The sequence below is a fragment of the Talaromyces amestolkiae genome (assembly GCF_001896365.1).
Source record: "Talaromyces amestolkiae strain CIB chromosome Unknown scaffold10.1, whole genome shotgun sequence".
Lineage (NCBI taxonomy): Eukaryota > Fungi > Ascomycota > Eurotiomycetes > Eurotiales > Trichocomaceae > Talaromyces > Talaromyces amestolkiae.
The window spans coordinates 607948-625228 of NW_024468046.1; the positions used below are offsets into that span (position 1 = coordinate 607948).

At 46.8% G+C, this 17281-nt stretch overlaps 6 protein-coding genes across 6 annotated transcripts; 2 read left to right on the plus strand and 4 right to left on the minus strand.

The window, feature by feature from the left end:
* Positions 1-68: 68 nt before the first annotated feature.
* Positions 69-2077, minus strand: BHQ10_005688 (uncharacterized protein; the record flags this gene model as incomplete). The annotated part of the gene is made up of 6 exons (XM_040878190.1): positions 69-400; positions 452-1201; positions 1253-1498; positions 1557-1670; positions 1728-1854; positions 1913-2077. 6 exons carry the CDS (start codon positions 2075-2077, stop codon positions 69-71), a joined length of 1734 nt encoding a protein of 577 aa, XP_040734192.1.
* Positions 2078-4616: 2539 nt separating this feature from the next.
* BHQ10_005689 (uncharacterized protein) lies at positions 4617-6414 on the plus strand (the record flags this gene model as incomplete). Its single annotated transcript, XM_040878191.1, has 3 exons — positions 4617-5611; positions 5663-5762; positions 5815-6414. 3 exons carry the CDS (start codon positions 4617-4619, stop codon positions 6412-6414), a joined length of 1695 nt encoding a protein of 564 aa, XP_040734193.1.
* A 1372-nt stretch (positions 6415-7786) lies between these two features.
* BHQ10_005690 (uncharacterized protein) lies at positions 7787-9927 on the minus strand (the record flags this gene model as incomplete). Its single annotated transcript, XM_040878193.1, has 6 exons — positions 7787-7973; positions 8025-8399; positions 8454-8727; positions 9073-9236; positions 9314-9685; positions 9743-9927. 6 exons carry the CDS (start codon positions 9925-9927, stop codon positions 7787-7789), a joined length of 1557 nt encoding a protein of 518 aa, XP_040734194.1.
* Positions 9928-11705: 1778 nt separating this feature from the next.
* Positions 11706-12627, minus strand: BHQ10_005691 (uncharacterized protein; the record flags this gene model as incomplete). Its single annotated transcript, XM_040878194.1, has 4 exons — positions 11706-12319; positions 12371-12418; positions 12471-12541; positions 12599-12627. 4 exons carry the CDS (start codon positions 12625-12627, stop codon positions 11706-11708), a joined length of 762 nt encoding a protein of 253 aa, XP_040734195.1.
* Positions 12628-13587: 960 nt separating this feature from the next.
* On the plus strand, positions 13588-14574 carry BHQ10_005692 (uncharacterized protein; the record flags this gene model as incomplete). The annotated part of the gene is made up of 1 exon (XM_040878195.1): positions 13588-14574. The coding sequence occupies one exon, from the start codon at positions 13588-13590 to the stop codon at positions 14572-14574; it is 987 nt and encodes a 328-aa protein (XP_040734196.1).
* Positions 14575-14809: 235 nt separating this feature from the next.
* BHQ10_005693 (uncharacterized protein) lies at positions 14810-16645 on the minus strand (the record flags this gene model as incomplete). Its single annotated transcript, XM_040878196.1, has 1 exon — positions 14810-16645. The coding sequence occupies one exon, from the start codon at positions 16643-16645 to the stop codon at positions 14810-14812; it is 1836 nt and encodes a 611-aa protein (XP_040734197.1).
* Positions 16646-17281: the final 636 nt, after the last annotated feature.

Genomic DNA, 17281 nt, shown 5'->3' on the forward strand with positions numbered 1-17281 from the left:
GACAATGCCCTAGAGGCAGTCGTGTCTATGATGAAGTCAAAGAGTAGTGGAGTTTGGTAGGTTGGAGTTTACCCTTCGACCAGCGTCTGCTTGGGCCCTTTGCCGAGGATCTCAAGACATCGTCGTGCTAGTGCGACGACTTCTACCTCTCCCTCATCAACCTCCTCGTCGTCAGAGTCGAGATTTCGGTCAGAGATTCGTTTCACTAGATTCATAATATCTCCTGAATTCGAAATGAGGTCGATGAGTTTGGAGTCTTCCGACTCTAATAGCTGTAACAATGTCCAGATGGCGATGTGCTGGAAAGTAGGGTCTCCGCTATCCAGGAATCGAATGAGATAGCCGTGGAATCCTCCTTCAGGGTCTTTCCAGTCACGAATAAAGATGGAGTAATCTCCAACTATATATTGATTAGCAAAGGATTTTCATGGATCCGTGATAGAGGTCTAACCTTTAGAGGACAAATTTCCTAACGCCGCAGCACTATTGCCCTGAACCTCAATACTATCACATGCGGTAAGAGGAATCAAAACATCAAAGACACCGAGATTAAGAAGTTGAGGCTTGAGTTCGTCACTGAGCGCAAGTACGGCGATGGCCGCAGTCATTTCTGACTGAACAATGACAGGGACATTAAGGACAAGATCCTTGCATTTCTGGACAGCGCCAGCTTGAAGAACAAGCTCTTTATTGCGATCAGAACTGGCTGCCAGGTTTCGTAGAGTCGATATAGCATGGCATTGAATTTCTTCGCTATCTTTGGAGCCCAGAAGGTCGACCAGAGGTTTCAAAAATCCGGCATCGATAATGGGCGATTCATTGAGAGGATGGATAGATATATTTCGGATGCAAGCGACTGCAGAAAGAATGAGCGGGAGGTATGACGATTGAAGGAGACGTAGGAGAGGAGGCAAGCCCTTTGCGCGGACTATTTCGAGCTGGTATTTCTCGTCGGATGCTAGGTTTCGCAGAGCAAGAGCTGCTTGGCACTGTACTTTTGGGGTCGACGAGTCCATCAATTGCACTAGAGATTGAACCAAGCGAGACTCGGTTTGCGCTAGTCGTTTTCTATTGGCAGCATCGACGGCGATGTTGCTGAGAGCGGTTGTGCAGTAATATTGTACATCAACGTCTTCTGATGAAAGTAGATGCACTAGAACGGGGATGGCGCCCGCGTTGACAAGTTGTTGGCGATTGTCATCTGCAATCATTAGCAAACCGATAACAATTCAAGCTCCATAGAATCGCCTACCAGAATGGGTCATGTTCAATAAGGCACCAGTGGCATTTCGTTGAACTCGCATGTCCTTGGACTTGGCCAACCTGGTCAAGGGCCCGAGAGCGCCAGACCTGGCGATCTTAGACTTATTCTCCTCGTGAGTGGCTAAATTCGTAATGCAGCCGACGGCATTGCACTGGACCTCGACATTGGGCGACTGCATTTGCTTGATTAGTGGTTGGAGACCGCCGAGATTTACGATAAGCGCCTTGTTTTCGGCTGCATTACTGTCAGTAAGCATTCACAATGTTTCGAACAATGTAGACGAATATCGTACTGTTCACGGCAAGGTTGCCTAACGCCGCGCTTGCGGCTCGTTGTACTTCGATGTCGGGGCTTTGAAGCAATGTGAGGATGGGCTCGAGGGTGTCTCGATTGACTTCTCGCACATCTATCATTCAAGAGATTAGCATCGCATGCCAATCGAACTCGGATAGAAAACACAAACCTTGTTCTGTGATTTCTGCAAAAGTCAAGCTAGCACTTCGTTGCAAATCAATATTATTCGATTCCACCAATGTAGTAAGAGCCCGGAGTGGTTCGCCAGAAAAGAAGTCTAGGTCGGATTCTCCTCGCTATAGACCACTTGTTAGTATAATCATCCCTCTCTCAAAAGCATATGCATGAGCGTACATTCTCCAGATACTGTAACAAATCGGCTACCGCCTCTCGTTCACTATCCTGCAAAATCGTTTCATAGATACCATCTCTCGAACGACCACCAAACGACCCTAAACAGGCGGATATATGACACCAGCGGTCGATGGCTGAAAAACAAGCAAAGCAGGCGTTCTCCATGGCGTCCTTAGGCAGTTCCTCCGGACCCTGACGAAGGGGTCCGTACAGGAGGAATGGCCGTCAAAAGGAGAGCTTAGGCAGCGACGGATGAGGTATCGCGAGACCCTGGTCGATGTGCGTGGATGTTATAGGATGGAAGAGCTCGTTTAGAGCGGAAGCATTACTGAGCGAATGTGGTGGTAGTGATTAGAGTAGGATCTAAGGAGATCGGAGTGATCGACGCAGGCTGTAAAGGACTGACTGAGGGCGGCGCGTGATTTGTAGTGATAAGACGGATGGAGTCGCTTATCGGAGCAAGAGCGACTCGGGAACGACGAATGATGAAATACTATTAGAGCAATCCAGGTAGATATCGACAGGGTGGTGGTGATGATGGTGGTGGAGATTGTGGTTGGTTCGGTGGAGGGAGATGTTCTTGTGATTCAAATGACTAAGGTTAGCTTGGTTAGCCCAGGTTTCATCCCGCCGAATGTCTAGCTAGGCAGTTGCCAATCTGATTCTATGCACCTATAAAACAATTACCTCTGTATTCTCTTCTTCTCCTTCTCCTCCTCCATTTGTAGAGTATCATTTCAGAAAGTCAAGGATCAAAACATGAAACTATATTGATGCGATTGCTGTCTACAACTCCCACATCGGAACCGGCATCGTCATAGCTCCAACCGACATCCCAAACATCTTCCTACATAGTACAAGCAAAGAAGGGCAGCTACACGGATGCAGTGATAGAACTCGGTTTGAGGAATACATGGTAAGTACATAGATAGAATCAGCCCAGCTGCAAAGCTGTCCGATCAAGAAACTCTTGATGCGTCAAAAGATATGCAGTCATCTGTCAGTCGCATTGTTTACTTGCGTCGTCCTGCCCGGCAACGCTACCTGTTAACGATACATTGTGTAGGTGATACAAGAATTATTGGGCGAAATGGCCATTGAATAAGCTCACCCTCTCTACTCGTGAAATTTACTATAGTAAATGGTAATTTTGACTCCGTAGACAAGCTCCCTAGGTAAGTGACAAGAGAGCTATCAGACTGCACGTGATGAACAGCTCTCCAATCGGGCAGCTCCGATTGGCGATGGCAATCTCTCCCGTGATTGGCTCATATGTTGTAAGTACTTAGCAAAATGGCCTGATGCTTGATACAATGATACATGACGCCGGAAATCACCCGATCGACATACTATGTATATTACTTTTTTATGTCTTGCTGCTAACATAGTAAATCAGGTGCACTGTTGTTCTGCACTTACTTCCTGAAAGGGTTCGGTGTCGGTTGTATACATAGTACATGCAATAGGAGTGGAACAGGTCAGTCTGGACTCAAGTCGGCGGGATGCTTGCCACTCTGTACGTACTACATGCTCTGTCTGTACATACGTGCGTCGTACAGTCTAAGAAAGTCAAAATTATGGTTCCTCCATATACTATGTAAGAACTTAAAAGAGCTTGCCGGTTTCATTGGACAGCACAACTTCGCAAGACGCTTGATCGCTTACAATGTCCGAGTACCTACCTTGGCTAACATAGCAAAATTGTCTCGTCCACGCGCAGTACATTCTACAATACTATGTACTACGTAGTACATTAGTATGTGTGCAGACAGCGAGCCTCCTATTGGCAAATTCGCCACCCCAGACTTTGACCCCGCAGAGTCCAAGACGGCACACGTGAATGCCCATCTCTGCATGGTGGTTGACAGATGAGGGGATCGCTGATACTCGTGATTCAGACGGCTTTTACCACTTGCCTAGGTAAATACTATTAAGACGTAGTAAGTAGTATTGTACGACACACTGGCCATATGGCATAAAGCTCAGAAAGACGTGGTATGCTGGGTACATGGCTTTGACTACGAAGTAATACCAATACACATGTATTCCCAGTACAGTACGCACGAGTTCCTTGTGGGGCTCATCGCATGATGCTTTCACTTGCTTTCAAGTTTTAGCTACTCCGTACACCATCGGCACCCTTTTAGTGTGCGTGCTTCGATAGCAGCCCGGTAATCTTTGGCCCCTTTACCATTTGCCTGGCCGTCCTCGTCATTGTCGATACACTCCAATCCCTTCGTTGTATTTTTGCTAGGAAAAAAAAAAAAAAAACAACCTTCGGAAGWAAAATGATTATTATCTATTCCGTACAATCTAGAAATCAGGCACTCCCGTGTGATCGTCGAGCTCTGTATTGCTGTATTGCTGTATTGCCGTATTTGATTTACCGTTACACAGATTCTTGGTCGTGTGTTCTGGTTCCCGTGACGTATGGTGGACAGCCAACCAGCCAATCAAGCGCGGCAGGAATGTTACTAGTGGTATCGCTGGCCGTTTGGATTTCGGTCTTTCTTTGGCCCTATTTATTAGGCCCGAGTTACGGTCCTATTTCCCTTCAACGGGCGACATTTCTTGACTTTTCGCGGGAATTGTCAAGCCACCCACTCACCGATATTTTTATATTCATATTTATAAACTGCGCCAATTCTCTTCCATTTTTATATTCGAGCACATCTTGTTTCGAAACTCATTCTGGGCTGCCCCAATGTCTACCACCACTATGGTTTCGGAGTCTCAGACTCCGTCTAACCGTGCGGGACGACTCCGCCGTCTTAGCCAACTGCGCGCCTATACGCAGAGTCATCTCATTCCATCCTCCTCGTCTTCCTCCACCGCTGCGACCTCGCCCCCATCCGCAGCTAACCAGCGGCGCCATCGCAACAGCCTCAGTCGCGTGGTATCTTTATCCTCCCCATTCCATATTTCTACTGCCGCCGACTCGATACAGCCGCTGGCGGCGTCTGAGTCTTCTCTCTCGCCCGAGCGCGAGGCTCACCAAACCGACAACAGTGTCAGTTCCGACTCGGATCCCCGAGAGCAATCGGCTTCGTCCGCCTCGTCACGATCGCTTCCATCATCGCACGAGGGATCTGCCCAGGCGGCTGGTTCTGGATCGCAGACTATGGCGGTGGATAACTGTGCCCCTCTTAACGGGCAGGATAGCAGTGCTCCTGCGGCAACAACAGATGTCGGTATCGTTAATGAGAACAATAACGGCAGTGCTGCCAACAAGAAACCAAAGATGAATAATACTATTCGATTTTTCGCCTATCAGGATACTCATCATTCGTCCCGTCCGTCTCTACAATTCTCTCCCATGACCCGCACCCTACCCTCCGAAGACTGCATCATCCGTGTCGGACGATACTCTGAGCGTGACGGCGTTCCCATCGCCAACCCATCAGAACCATCCGATGCCCCGATAGGATTCAAGTCAAAGGTCGTCAGTCGAAAACACTGCGAGTTTTCTATGGTGAACGGGCAGTGGCACATCAAAGATGTCGGTAGTTCATCAGGTACCTTCCTCAACCGGACTCGGCTGAGTCAGCCGAATATGGCCTCCAGATTATACGCTGTTCGAGATGGGGATATCGTACAACTGGGAATCGATTTTAGAGGTGGCGAGGAGATGATTTTCCGATGCGTACGGATACGGATTGAGTGCAATCGCACATGGCAGCAGAGGCCGAATGAGTTCAAGTGAGTTGTTCAAATCATCTAGCTAGATCCGGGAATCTAACATTGATGCAGTAAAAATACGGAGTCTTTGATCAATAACTTAGGAAAGGGAAAAGCGGCTTCGGATTTTGAAGGTTGTCGGGAATGTTCTATTTGCTTGGGCTCTGTTTTGGTAAGCTGACCGCAGCCGCTAGTACATTCGTTACTGACAACGTTATGAATAGCGACCCTACCAATGCCTGTTCATGGCAGCTTGCGCACACGTTTGGCACTACAAGTGCATTCGCCGGCTGATACACACCCCGGAATACCCGATGTTTCAATGTCCCAATTGCCGTGCATGGACCGATCTCAGTGCTGAAGTAGACGATTCAATGGAGTTCGACGAGGAATCAGCAAAGGAAGATGCCGACAGTACTGAGATCAAGCAGGACGCTGCTGGCGCAGTAACCGGCGATGCGACACATGATGCCAACGCTGATGCTCCTGGAGAGCAGGCAACTGTACACGCAAATGGTGAAAATGCAGCCAACGACCGGGAACTCGCCGCGATTGCCGAGAATTTGCATCTGGGAGAAGAGAGGAATACGCCCATGCAAGATGCCGAGAATCCTGATGGTGCGGATGTCACAACCCGGGGACCTGTTAGTAGTAACAGCCAGTCTGCCAACATACCAATCCCCAACGGATCTTCCTCACATGGAAATCAATCCAATTCTCGCTCGGACACGCCAGCCAATCACGAGACGTTTGAAGACGACCCAATGACCCCTCGAAATGATTCCGGTCCTCTTGCTCTCGACGGCCGAGCCGGCCATCTATAACCTGCATCATATTCTTAAGCTATATCGCCCGCATCGCTTTTAAAATCCTTGACTTTATCAGATATTTATATACCCCCCATCCATCCTTTGTTCTATTCTTTTATCTTGCTTTTTGGATTATCGACGAACTTGCATCGCACCTCGGCGTCTTGTGAGGGATGGGAGTTGCGAGATGTACGACATTTCATTTTTATCATCATTATTGTTGGTCCCAGACATGTTGGCTTAGGATGATGTGCTATCTAGCGAGATCATAGCTTAGTGATTGATTGTTTTCCGTTCCATTGAGATAGGATATTTCCCTTGTTGTCATGATGAGGTTCTGCTCAGGTATTCCCACAACGCCGTTTGACTCCTTGAACCATTTTAGCATATCCGACACAGCAGCCGTAAGCGGTGTCGAGTTAGGGCTACTGCCCGATTCGGTAGTATTCTACGGACAGGAGACAAGATGCTAGGATTGATCATACAGGATACATCAAACCTTGACAAACTGCATCTTTCCTCTAAGGCTTGTATCCATTTGATCACGTAGCCGAGTATTGGCCCAATCTTTTGATTCGTCTTTCACACTTTGTCTACTGGGGCAGGCAGTCTTGAACAGTCTACATCGCGAGATCAGCCACTAAGTTTGATACTTTTTCTCATTTATAAATTCTCTTAGCTAGATAGTCTACCCAGAAGCCTTTGAGATCCCCCATAGCTTCATTCTTATTGTGTACGCCGTATTTACATGTAATTGGTGTAAATAAATTCCAGATGTCGATTCGTGACGAGTAAAATGATTGTGTAGGATGTTGTAGGCTTAAACGAAGATAAAGTTGCCAAAAAAAAAAAGGATGAGCTTCGTATTTAAAAGTCTTATTATCGTAGAAAATCACTTGCAACTTTCTCTGCTGGAAGCCCTTGCATATTATACGCCTTCCTCGGTGTCTGTGATGACTTTGAGCTCCATGTCTGCAACGTGGTTCTTGTTCACCAAAAGCTATATACTCTTTCACGAAAGAGCGTAGCGCATTTCCTATGCCATCATGGTCCTCGGAAGGCACCTTGATAGAGTTAGAGGTGACCTTAGATAACTTAGTATCCTTTCTGTGTAGCTTATAAGTATCTCTACAATATGGTATATAATAAAGATTATAAAGTATCTGCTTCACATCTATCAATTGATTGATTAAGTATGTTGTTATTCACTCATTGGTGTGTGAGGAATGCATCTAAGTCCTAATTACCGCCGCTTTAGGGCTACAATATAAATCATCGACTTAGGTATACTGAGTGTCTGCCTGAAAATGCTCGTCTTAGCGAAGGTGTTACAATAAGCTACGTGCATTTCTTAAAGAAGCCAGCCTTGCTCACCCGCTATGCGTCTCTATTCCATCATTTCAAAACACACAGCTTCTTGCTGGCCCGTCTCAACATGATCATCTTCCCAATTTGTTCCCTGGGACCCCAAATCTTCATTTGAACACAGGCCAAATTCCAACACAAACGGGCTATCCTCCGTAATCTCATATTTCACAGTTTGATAAGCCCAATGCGTCAGGTCGATAAGATAGCTTTACAGTATGATCAGTACGAACTCAACTTGACAGTTATCTAGAGCTCACAGCTTATCGTTCCCCCGATCATATCGCAGAAAATTCAAATTGACCGTCCTCAAAATTCGGTTCTTGTCCGCCATGGCTTCAAGGATTTTGGCAGGCTGCGACCTGAGACTTTGCTTTTGCTGACGAGATAGTTCATAGCGAATCGCACCAACATTTTCTCCAGGAACACGTCTGAAAACTGTAAAGAATATGCGTCCCTCAGGATATGGCATCCATTCATTTTGTTTATCACGTTTGGTGACCATCATGACCTTTAGACCGTGGCCAATCTCATGGAGTAGATCGTATAGATCAGCTTCGAAAAGATAGTGCCGTCTTCCAATCTCTAGAGTCTCCTCAACGTCATCAATGAATGGAAAGTTCTTGGGATTCAACCTGTTGATATAAAATCAGCAAGTATGACAGATCATACAAAAAAAAAAGACATACTCGTATCTAATCTTTAGCATTACCGGGATGTCTTTGTTCACATAATGAGCCAGCGTCAAAACGTGTCTTTGCGCCAGGACGTCGTCAACCCACTTGCTGAGTTGCTTTTCAATTTTGAATTTGTGATTGCCGAATTCGAGTTCTTGACCCTCCCAATTAAAAGCATAGCCTCTGCTTCTGGGCATGGGCATCTCTGTCGTTATTGGGGAAGCACTTCCGGAGAGCTCAAAATCGCTGAAGGACAAATTATTGATTGAGTAATTGGGGAGGGCAACTGATTGCGTTCATAGCCATTTGAGTAATTTGATGCCTATTGCAGCCTTGAAAGCAGCGATACTTACCTGATGGAGGTCTACGTCACTGAACTCTAGGAAGAAGTGCTTATATATTTCAAACCTATAGGAGAAATAGACAACCAAATCTTCTTAGGCAAGTAGATAAAAACTACATAACAAATCTCGCCCTAATATAATGCTGTTTTAAAGCTAGAGTTCCAACGCTACCACAATGAACAAAATGCTATTTAGATCAGAAATCATATTGAGCTTTTTTCTATCTAAGATCACACGTACAGATGTTGTCCTTTAGCGAATAGGCAAGTCCCCCTTTGATCCCTGACTTGCAGTGTCCGTGACCAATTTTGATTCCTGCGAGGCCTCTCTCTCCTGAGGGGTAGCCAAGTCCTCTTCTGTCCACAAGCCGAACTCCAACACAAACGGACTATCCACTGTAATTTCATATTCCACGATTTGATAAGCCCTGTGGGTTACGTCAACCAGGTAGCTGTCCAGAGCTCAATTAGCATAATGGTGTCTATTTCAACTTGGTCAACGACAGAGAGAAGGGATGAAGCAGCTCACAGTTTGTCGTTTGCTCTGTCATACCGCAAAATACTGAGATCCGCTGTCCTCAAGACTCGATTTTTGTCCGCCATAGCTTCGAGAATCTTGGCTAGCTGTGATCTGATGCTTTGCCGCTGTCGAGATGACAGTTGATACCGGATCCTTTCAACGTTCTCTCCAGGCACGCGTGTCATGGCCACGTAGTAGATCCGACCACCTGGATATGGCATCCATTCGTTCTGCTTGCCCTTGGAAAAGATCAAAGTCTCTGGTCCGTGGCCAATACTATGGATTAACTTGATCAAAGTAACTTCGAAGCAAGCATGCCGCTCGGCAACTCGAAGGGTTTCCTCGACATTATCAATGAGAGGAAAGTGCTTGGGGTTGAGACTAAAATAGTTAGGTAAAGTTGAATTAAGCAAGCACGTCCATATCAGGGCAGCATACTCATATGTGATCTTCAGCATTATTGGTATGCCTCTATCCAAGTTCCGCGCCAGTGTCAAAACATGTCTTTGAGCCAAAACATCGTCAAGCCACTTGGTCAGTTGAGTCTCGATTTTCACCTTGCGGCCGCGTATGAGAAGCTCTCGACCTTCCCAATCGTAAGTCCAGCCGTTGTATTCTGTCATTTTTGATGAAGCAGAAAAAGGTTTGGGCTGGAGAGGATCTGTGTTGATATTGTCAGGTCAGGCAAAAGATAAATAAGCTAAGGAGGTTCTCCCAGCTGTCAAAAGTAACAAGTATGAAAGACAAAGACTGAAAGTTGAAAAGGGCAGGGCCTTGACTCTATTCATGTTGAGGAGTAGACGGGTGGGTGCCTTGAAGGCAGGTGCCTTATCAAGGTTTGCACATTAGGTAGATATCGTTGCCTCCAAGGCTGTTCAATTGCTACAAAGCCTTGTTTGAAATCAAATTGCCTGTATCAAAGAATCAACGGAGGCTCCGCTGTAGACATTGTCGGGCAAGCTGGGCAATGTCCATTTGGTAAATATGACTAGCTCATTGCCTGGAAGGATTTTTATGTTTAACAATGGGGCCTGCTGGTGGAGGTTGCCCGTCAAGACGCCCAGCCACCGCCCCTTTCCTTTGTTTGACTGAAGGCACGTATATATAAGCCTCTGATGCCCCCCCAGTACTCAACCTTTGAACTTTCCTCTTGCATCTTCAATCCACTCAGAAATTCGGGACTATTTACAAGTCTGCTGTTCACCTCAGTACTATGAAATAACTCAGGATTCTCTGCTCCTCTATACAGTATCATATGCTCCTTCATTATTCAATCAAAAGCCACCCTACTGTCCATGAAGAAGAATGACGGTCCATGATCTAAGAATATCATACGTACCCAGGTGTTGAATCTTGGGAGCGCGTTACCTCCTTTACAACCTTTCCAGAATGTCCGGCTAATCTGACATTGATGACCTTGTCTTGAGGATAGAAGAAGTCAAGACCTTTTGGACTTTCGTCAACAAAGTTGGACCTTGAGAGGACTTCTTGGCCACAAAATTCGGTAACAAAACTCGAAACCGCATACCTTTATCTTCATATTCAACGACTAACAAGGTGATGCAGGGCAACTTGCTGTCTACATGGACTTCTATAATTGTCGTTATGGCTTTTACACAACTTATAGAGACACCTGGGCCCTAAGAAGAACCGGGACTAACACCTTTCAATACTCACCGGCGGTGAGCAACCATGACATGATCTCAACAAACAGAGACTCCGTACGACAGACAAGGTTGTTTCTTGGCCCGGTTGCAGCGGATGCAAAGGAGTCGTTTTCCCCAGATAACAAGACAAAGCTGGTAAGAGGATGTTTGAATAGAGATACTTGGACATGTCGGCTAATCTCGTGACTTAGGAGCTGAGAGATCGACGGCCTCTTACGACCAATAACTCAGGTGATGGAAAGGGGACTAAGGGGAAGAGACAGAGGAGGGAGAAAGGTTAGCTGCATTGACTGTGCAGAGGGGCACTGCACGCTGATGTTTCTCTGGCGGTTGCTTTTATAGCTTATGAAAACCACCTAAGTATGCCGCATTAATCATTTGTTGGAGCAAATCTATGGCAATTCTACGCCACGCTCTATGATCATCGCATGCTATACCTAGGTCACTATACGAACCATATTTTCCCTGCCAGGTGGGGTTTTCCTTTTTCAGCTGCCGCTAGACCCCAGGTTACAGGTGTCCAGAATTGTGTGGGCACCCGAGCCGCCATCGTCGGCAATCGGCAACGGAGCGCGAAAGTGGAACGCGGAACATTCGGCTTTTACAGACCCTGAAAAGCTACGTACGTATCGAATCATTTCTTACGAGATACACAAGCTAGAGGTCGATAAAGTCGTCTTGTTCAGCATATAAGCTAGTACTGCGTAGCTGTCTATCATCAAATGACGTCATTTTCACAGATGCTGGTGGAAAAAGTCCAACACAGCCCGATATCCACGTTCATATTCCTTCTTGACCTCCGGATCTTCCAAATTACTTCTAGCCGCCATCCATCCATGGATCTGCGTGGGATAAGTATCAACAAACTTAACAACCTTTAGGTTAGCCTCATAACCCTTGATAGCAGCAGGATCCTCATCCTTTGATGCTAATAATGCACTTGGCACAGAGACATTTTTCGCATCATTAGGATCTAGCATAGCTGGATGGGCCTGCACACTAGCCTTGAATAGGGTATTCTTGCCTAAGGCGAGATTAGCAACTTTACCACCCCAGCAGTATCCTAGGATGCCCCAAGAAGTGAATCCACTGCCGCTGCTAGCTTCCTTGTTGGCATCTGTAATAATACCTGGGATCCGGGCGAGATGGCCTGGGGGGGCGGCACGGGTTTGGAAGAAATTTCCAAGTTTCTGTTTATATTCCTCGGTGGTGGGTGGGTACCAGGAGATATCAGCGGGTTCACCTTCGAAGAAATCGGGCATGTAGACGCGGTATTTCTGGTCCTGATCGGCGTTGGCGAGGATATCAGCGCCTTGGAGGGTTTGGGGGAAGAAGCCAAAGATATCTTCTATCGTTAGTTTATTGTTATAGTAGAGTAGAGTGAAGGAAAAGGGCATACCGTAGATGACAAATATGGCACGAGTAGCATCAGCGGGACCAGTGACATCTGCATATATTATTAGCAGTTGAGTTTATAATCAGCCCAACAGACAGCGTACAGGTCTTCAATCCACCAAAGGTCTTATATTCACCCTTGGCTTCATATCCCTTGGAAATAACAGGCGGGATACTGCATCATCATTATTAGTAGTCAACTCAACCAGAACATCAATAATCGGAGACTCACGAGCAACAAGCTTTACTAACACCAGCCATCGTGACAGAGGAGCAATGAATACGCCTCTTAAAAATAGATGTAGTAGAATTCGAAGAAGAAAAAGAGGAAGGGTTCAATTGCCAGCGCTGGAAAACGGATTAAGCAAGTTTTGGCAAGAGGCGATTAGTCGCTGCTTTAATATTATCAATTGGGACTGATTCACCTCGACCTCGACTTCTACAGCTCTATGGAATGCCCAGAGCATACTGACATGACGTAGCAGCGAGTCTCAACTTGTTCTCTATCACCGATCTATCGAAAATCTGCCAGTGGGTCGTGGCTGCTCGGGCGGGCCTGGGGTTCGGCATCCTGGGATGCTGAAATACTGGGCTGTTAGATCGTCTTGCTTGAACTTTTGAACGTTCTGCTTGTTCTAGATAGGGGCGTTTATGCCAATTCAGACTTCTGAGGATTCCATTGGTTGTGCCACATATCCACTACACCCTCGGTCGCGACAACTACTTTCACTCAGATATGCAGCTCGACCTTTACATGCAATACTAGCCAATTCCAGGAAGGAAATCAATAAACCTTACATATAAGTGCCCTAACCTAGTGTGAGCCCTCGCCGTTACTGGACTGGAAAGTGGAGAAATGGACCAACGCCAGATTGGAAGATCGGCGTTAGCCCATAACCAGGCCCCATTTTCATCGGCGTTAACCCAGAACCAGGCCCATTTTATCGGTGGTAACATAATAGAAATGGAGATAGCTCCGAAAATCTTGGATTTGATTGGCGATTTGTTGTTCTTTCTACGCACTACGTTATTTCCGTTATCAACACATAGAGTCAAAACCATTTAGGAGTAGTCCTAGTGATGACACAACAACGATGGCCGTACGGCTATATAAACGCGACTGCATTTGACTGTCTTGTACAATACCAAGGCTTCCTCTCGAACACCTCTCGAACAAGCTCCATCAATTGTGATCATCAATATTAGTTTCAACCAAACAGAATGCCTTTCCATGGTCAATACACCGTTGAAAAGGTCCAGTACCCGTCGCACGGGGAGACGATTACTGGAATCCTCTTCCGTCCAGCCAATATCGCAAAGCCGCCCGGTATTGTTATTACCGGCCCGTACTCCTTCATGAAAGAACAAGCGCCGCTGCAATATGCAACTCGACTTGCAGATGAAGGCTATGCAGCTTTGATTTTTGATCCCCGCACCGTCGGTGAAAGCACCGGCCTTCCCCGGCGACTAGAAAATCCTAAAATGAAAAACGAGGATATAGTTGCTGGTCTTGATTACCTCTCGGCACGCAGTGACATTAATGCGTCCCTGCTCTTCTTGGTTGGGATCTGTCAGGGCGGCCCTGAATCTCTGGATGTTGCGTCTTACGACGGCCGTGTTGCAGGCGTGGCCTCGGTCTCTGGATACTATCGCGATCATGAAACTGACATCTACATGATTTGCGCCGGGTGTGTTGCGTGGGAACCTGGGGCGGACATCGCAACGATGAAGATGCCCACCCCCGAACAGGGAGAAGCCCTCTACAAAGCACGCCTTGAGCGCGCTAAAGAAGCCCGCAAACTTTATGAAACGACCGGTGAAGTCGTGTACCAGCCGCTGGTCGACCCTAAGGCGGCTGACCCGAATACCGGTTCGTTGGCTGGGCTCCCGGGACCAGTCGTTTGGTCATGGTATGGGCCGTGGACGCTGAAGGGGTTTGATAATCGATATGCAGTAATGAGTGATGTTGATCATTTTGACTACACCACTGTCCCAGGTGTGGCGAAGCTGAAAAAGCCGGCGCTGCTGATTCATGGCGACAACTGCATGAATGCGGCTGCTGCTAAGCGCCACTACGAGTCCATCCCCGCAACTCAGAAAAAGTTGATTTGGAACAATGAGGTGTCCCACTTTCAGCACTATGACCAGCCAGAATGTGTCGACCGCAACGTGGGGGATATTGCGGCGTGGTTTGCAGAGATCAAATAATTTGGATTTAGTGACAGGTAGTTTTCAATACACACACACATACAATACACACCATAATCAATTGTCTGAGTAGAATTGCGTTGTCAGACGCTCTATTCTTGCCTATAATACTAACATACAAGATAACACATATTAAAAGTAATTATATATTGGCTCCAAGAAGACACAGCATATATATCAGAACATATATAGTGTAGATTAGTGATAGCTGCCCTTTCAGCTTGGCCACCGGGCGTTAATATATTATGTGTGTGTACTCCGGCTCGTTCATCAAACTCCAAAAACTGGCGTCGGAGAAGTTCCCTTCAAAGTTCCAACCACTTCCAATGTTCGTAGGTGAATCTAGTGACACTTCATGTAAAGTATTCATCATCGGAATTGATGTGCTGTAGAGATTGCCATAGAACAGGTCATACGTGGGCCGAGGAGGTAGAACATCATCAAGTGAAAGTTCTAATGGAGGTCCGATAGAGGTAGCAGATGTACGGTGGCTGTTGCTAGAACCTGTACTGGTACCCTCCACGGTTCCTGAGATGTTGACCTGATGGCTTAAACGGTGATACAAGCTCTGGACAACATCGTGTGCTGATTTAGCCATGGGGTTGAATTGGCCAATGGCATGAAGTATTTGCATCCCATTTTCAACAACTTTGAAGCACTCTCTTTGTAACTCGCAATGTTCGTTTGGAAAGACAAGACATATCGCCGCAATAAGAACAATCGCATCGAACGAAGCATAGACTGGGTTAAACACCTTGCACTGATGCGACTCCGCCAACAGGAACAGTCGTTCCTGTGCATAAAGTATGGCGATTCCAGCTTTTAGTGCTTCTGTGCGACTTTTGGCCATGGAGAAGATGTAAGGTCGATGAAGGGTGAGAAGAACGAGGTATATAAGGGAGGTGAGTCCTTCTCGGGCAGCAGGCAGCCATTGACATTCAGGCATTTGATCAAACTTCGGATTTGGATTTTCCACAAAGCACCAAGAAGGCAGGAGGCCCAAGTTTTTCTTGATCGCATCATGTATGCGTTCAACCACAGGATAATCTTCGATTTTGGCACCATTGAGCTCCAGCTGGTATATATCCTGGAAATATCGGTAAGCCACATTATAACCCGCCAGAATAACATCGAACGGTCGAGGAGGACTAGTCTCGGTCTTCCAATGCAAGAACAAATCCGCTCGCCTGTCCTCTTCCTCTATGCTGCGAGCGAGGCTATCTATTTGGAGACTGGTGGCAATCGGCCGACCGAGGACAACAGCCATGTGGACATCCCAGATATGTAAGACTATCCAAATTCTGTGGCAGACCGTACTGTTTGTTTGCCTGTCCAGTTCGGACTCAGTCGGAAATCGCTCGTATGAGACTCGTCCAGTGTGCAGACCAATCTCTTGAGCATCGCGGATTGTGGCTCCGAGCGTATGCCAGGCTTCAACAACTTTACCATTGCTTTTCAAAAAAGACGCTCGTAACAACCCTGCCTGCACGGTGCCTATTGTAATGTGCTCTTTCCCTAGAAGTTGAAGTATGTCGGCACCTGTAGCACTATACTCGGCCGCAAGGTCATGGAAGGTCATATCAGCCATAGTCATAAGGGAATCAATCAGTTTATCGTCAGGGGACTGAAAAAGAAGCGCGTGTCCAAGGACTTGAAAAAGTAAAGCCGGAAATACAAGTGTTGTTGGCGCTAATCTTTCGATGCCCGCCTGGAAGTCAGAATACGACACTGTCCTCCATTCCTTTAACTGTTCTCGAAACGGTGTCTCATCCAGCATAACATACTGCCAGTTGACCTTGGCGAAAAAAGTCTGAACCAGAGCATCGACGCAGGATTGTGAAGGCAGATGGAGGGCTAGTTTGCAGTACGAAGAATACGTATCACTTCGAATGGTCTGTTCTGTGTGGGAGACGTCACGCATAGTGGTAATCAGGCCGCCATAGAAGTTTGTTGTACGTAAAAGATTCATTGAATTGTAGTTGGATTGGTTGCTGTATCCAAAATCGAGGATCTTGTTCTCAATCTCACTGGCCGATTCCAAGCTTGGTCCAGGAGGCAGACAGAGTTGCATTATGCTGGTACTGCTGGTTACCGAGGGGTCGCCGTCACAGGAGCCTCTTTGCGTGGATCGGCGGCCCTTTGGCGAGACATCATACAGGCAAAGATCCTGCGCTCTTCAATTAGCCCAGTCTCGACAAAATGGCCGGTGATGTTTGTACCTGCTTTTCACGCTTGACGCAATTACCGCATGGATACTGGCGGTCGCACTTTTTGGTTCTTCCTCAGATTTCATTCTCCAGGGGTTCGATCTGAAAGTCCTTACCTTCTGCTTGCGCCGATGGCACTCAGTACAGGAGATGATGGTTCTCTTCCTTTTCTGAGAACTACGTGGTTCTAATGATGAGATGACCATTTCGGCAACTTTTTATATTTCACTTGCCACCTGCTTAGGTGAGGGTGTGAAGAGGGGTGTTTTGTGGGGGATCGCACCTAGCGCTCTGGGTACCTCGAGCTACAACCCCTCGCCTTTCGGGATACCGGATATACAATAGCGGAGTGATTCAATATAGGAAAATAAAAGTAGTCAGCTCAAAAACAAAGAAGGGGCATTGAATAGAAAAGAGCGCGCGCACGCGCAAAGTATATAGCAGCTGTTACCACGACGGCAAGAACCGCCACAGAACATTCCCGGACCGACAGATGACCC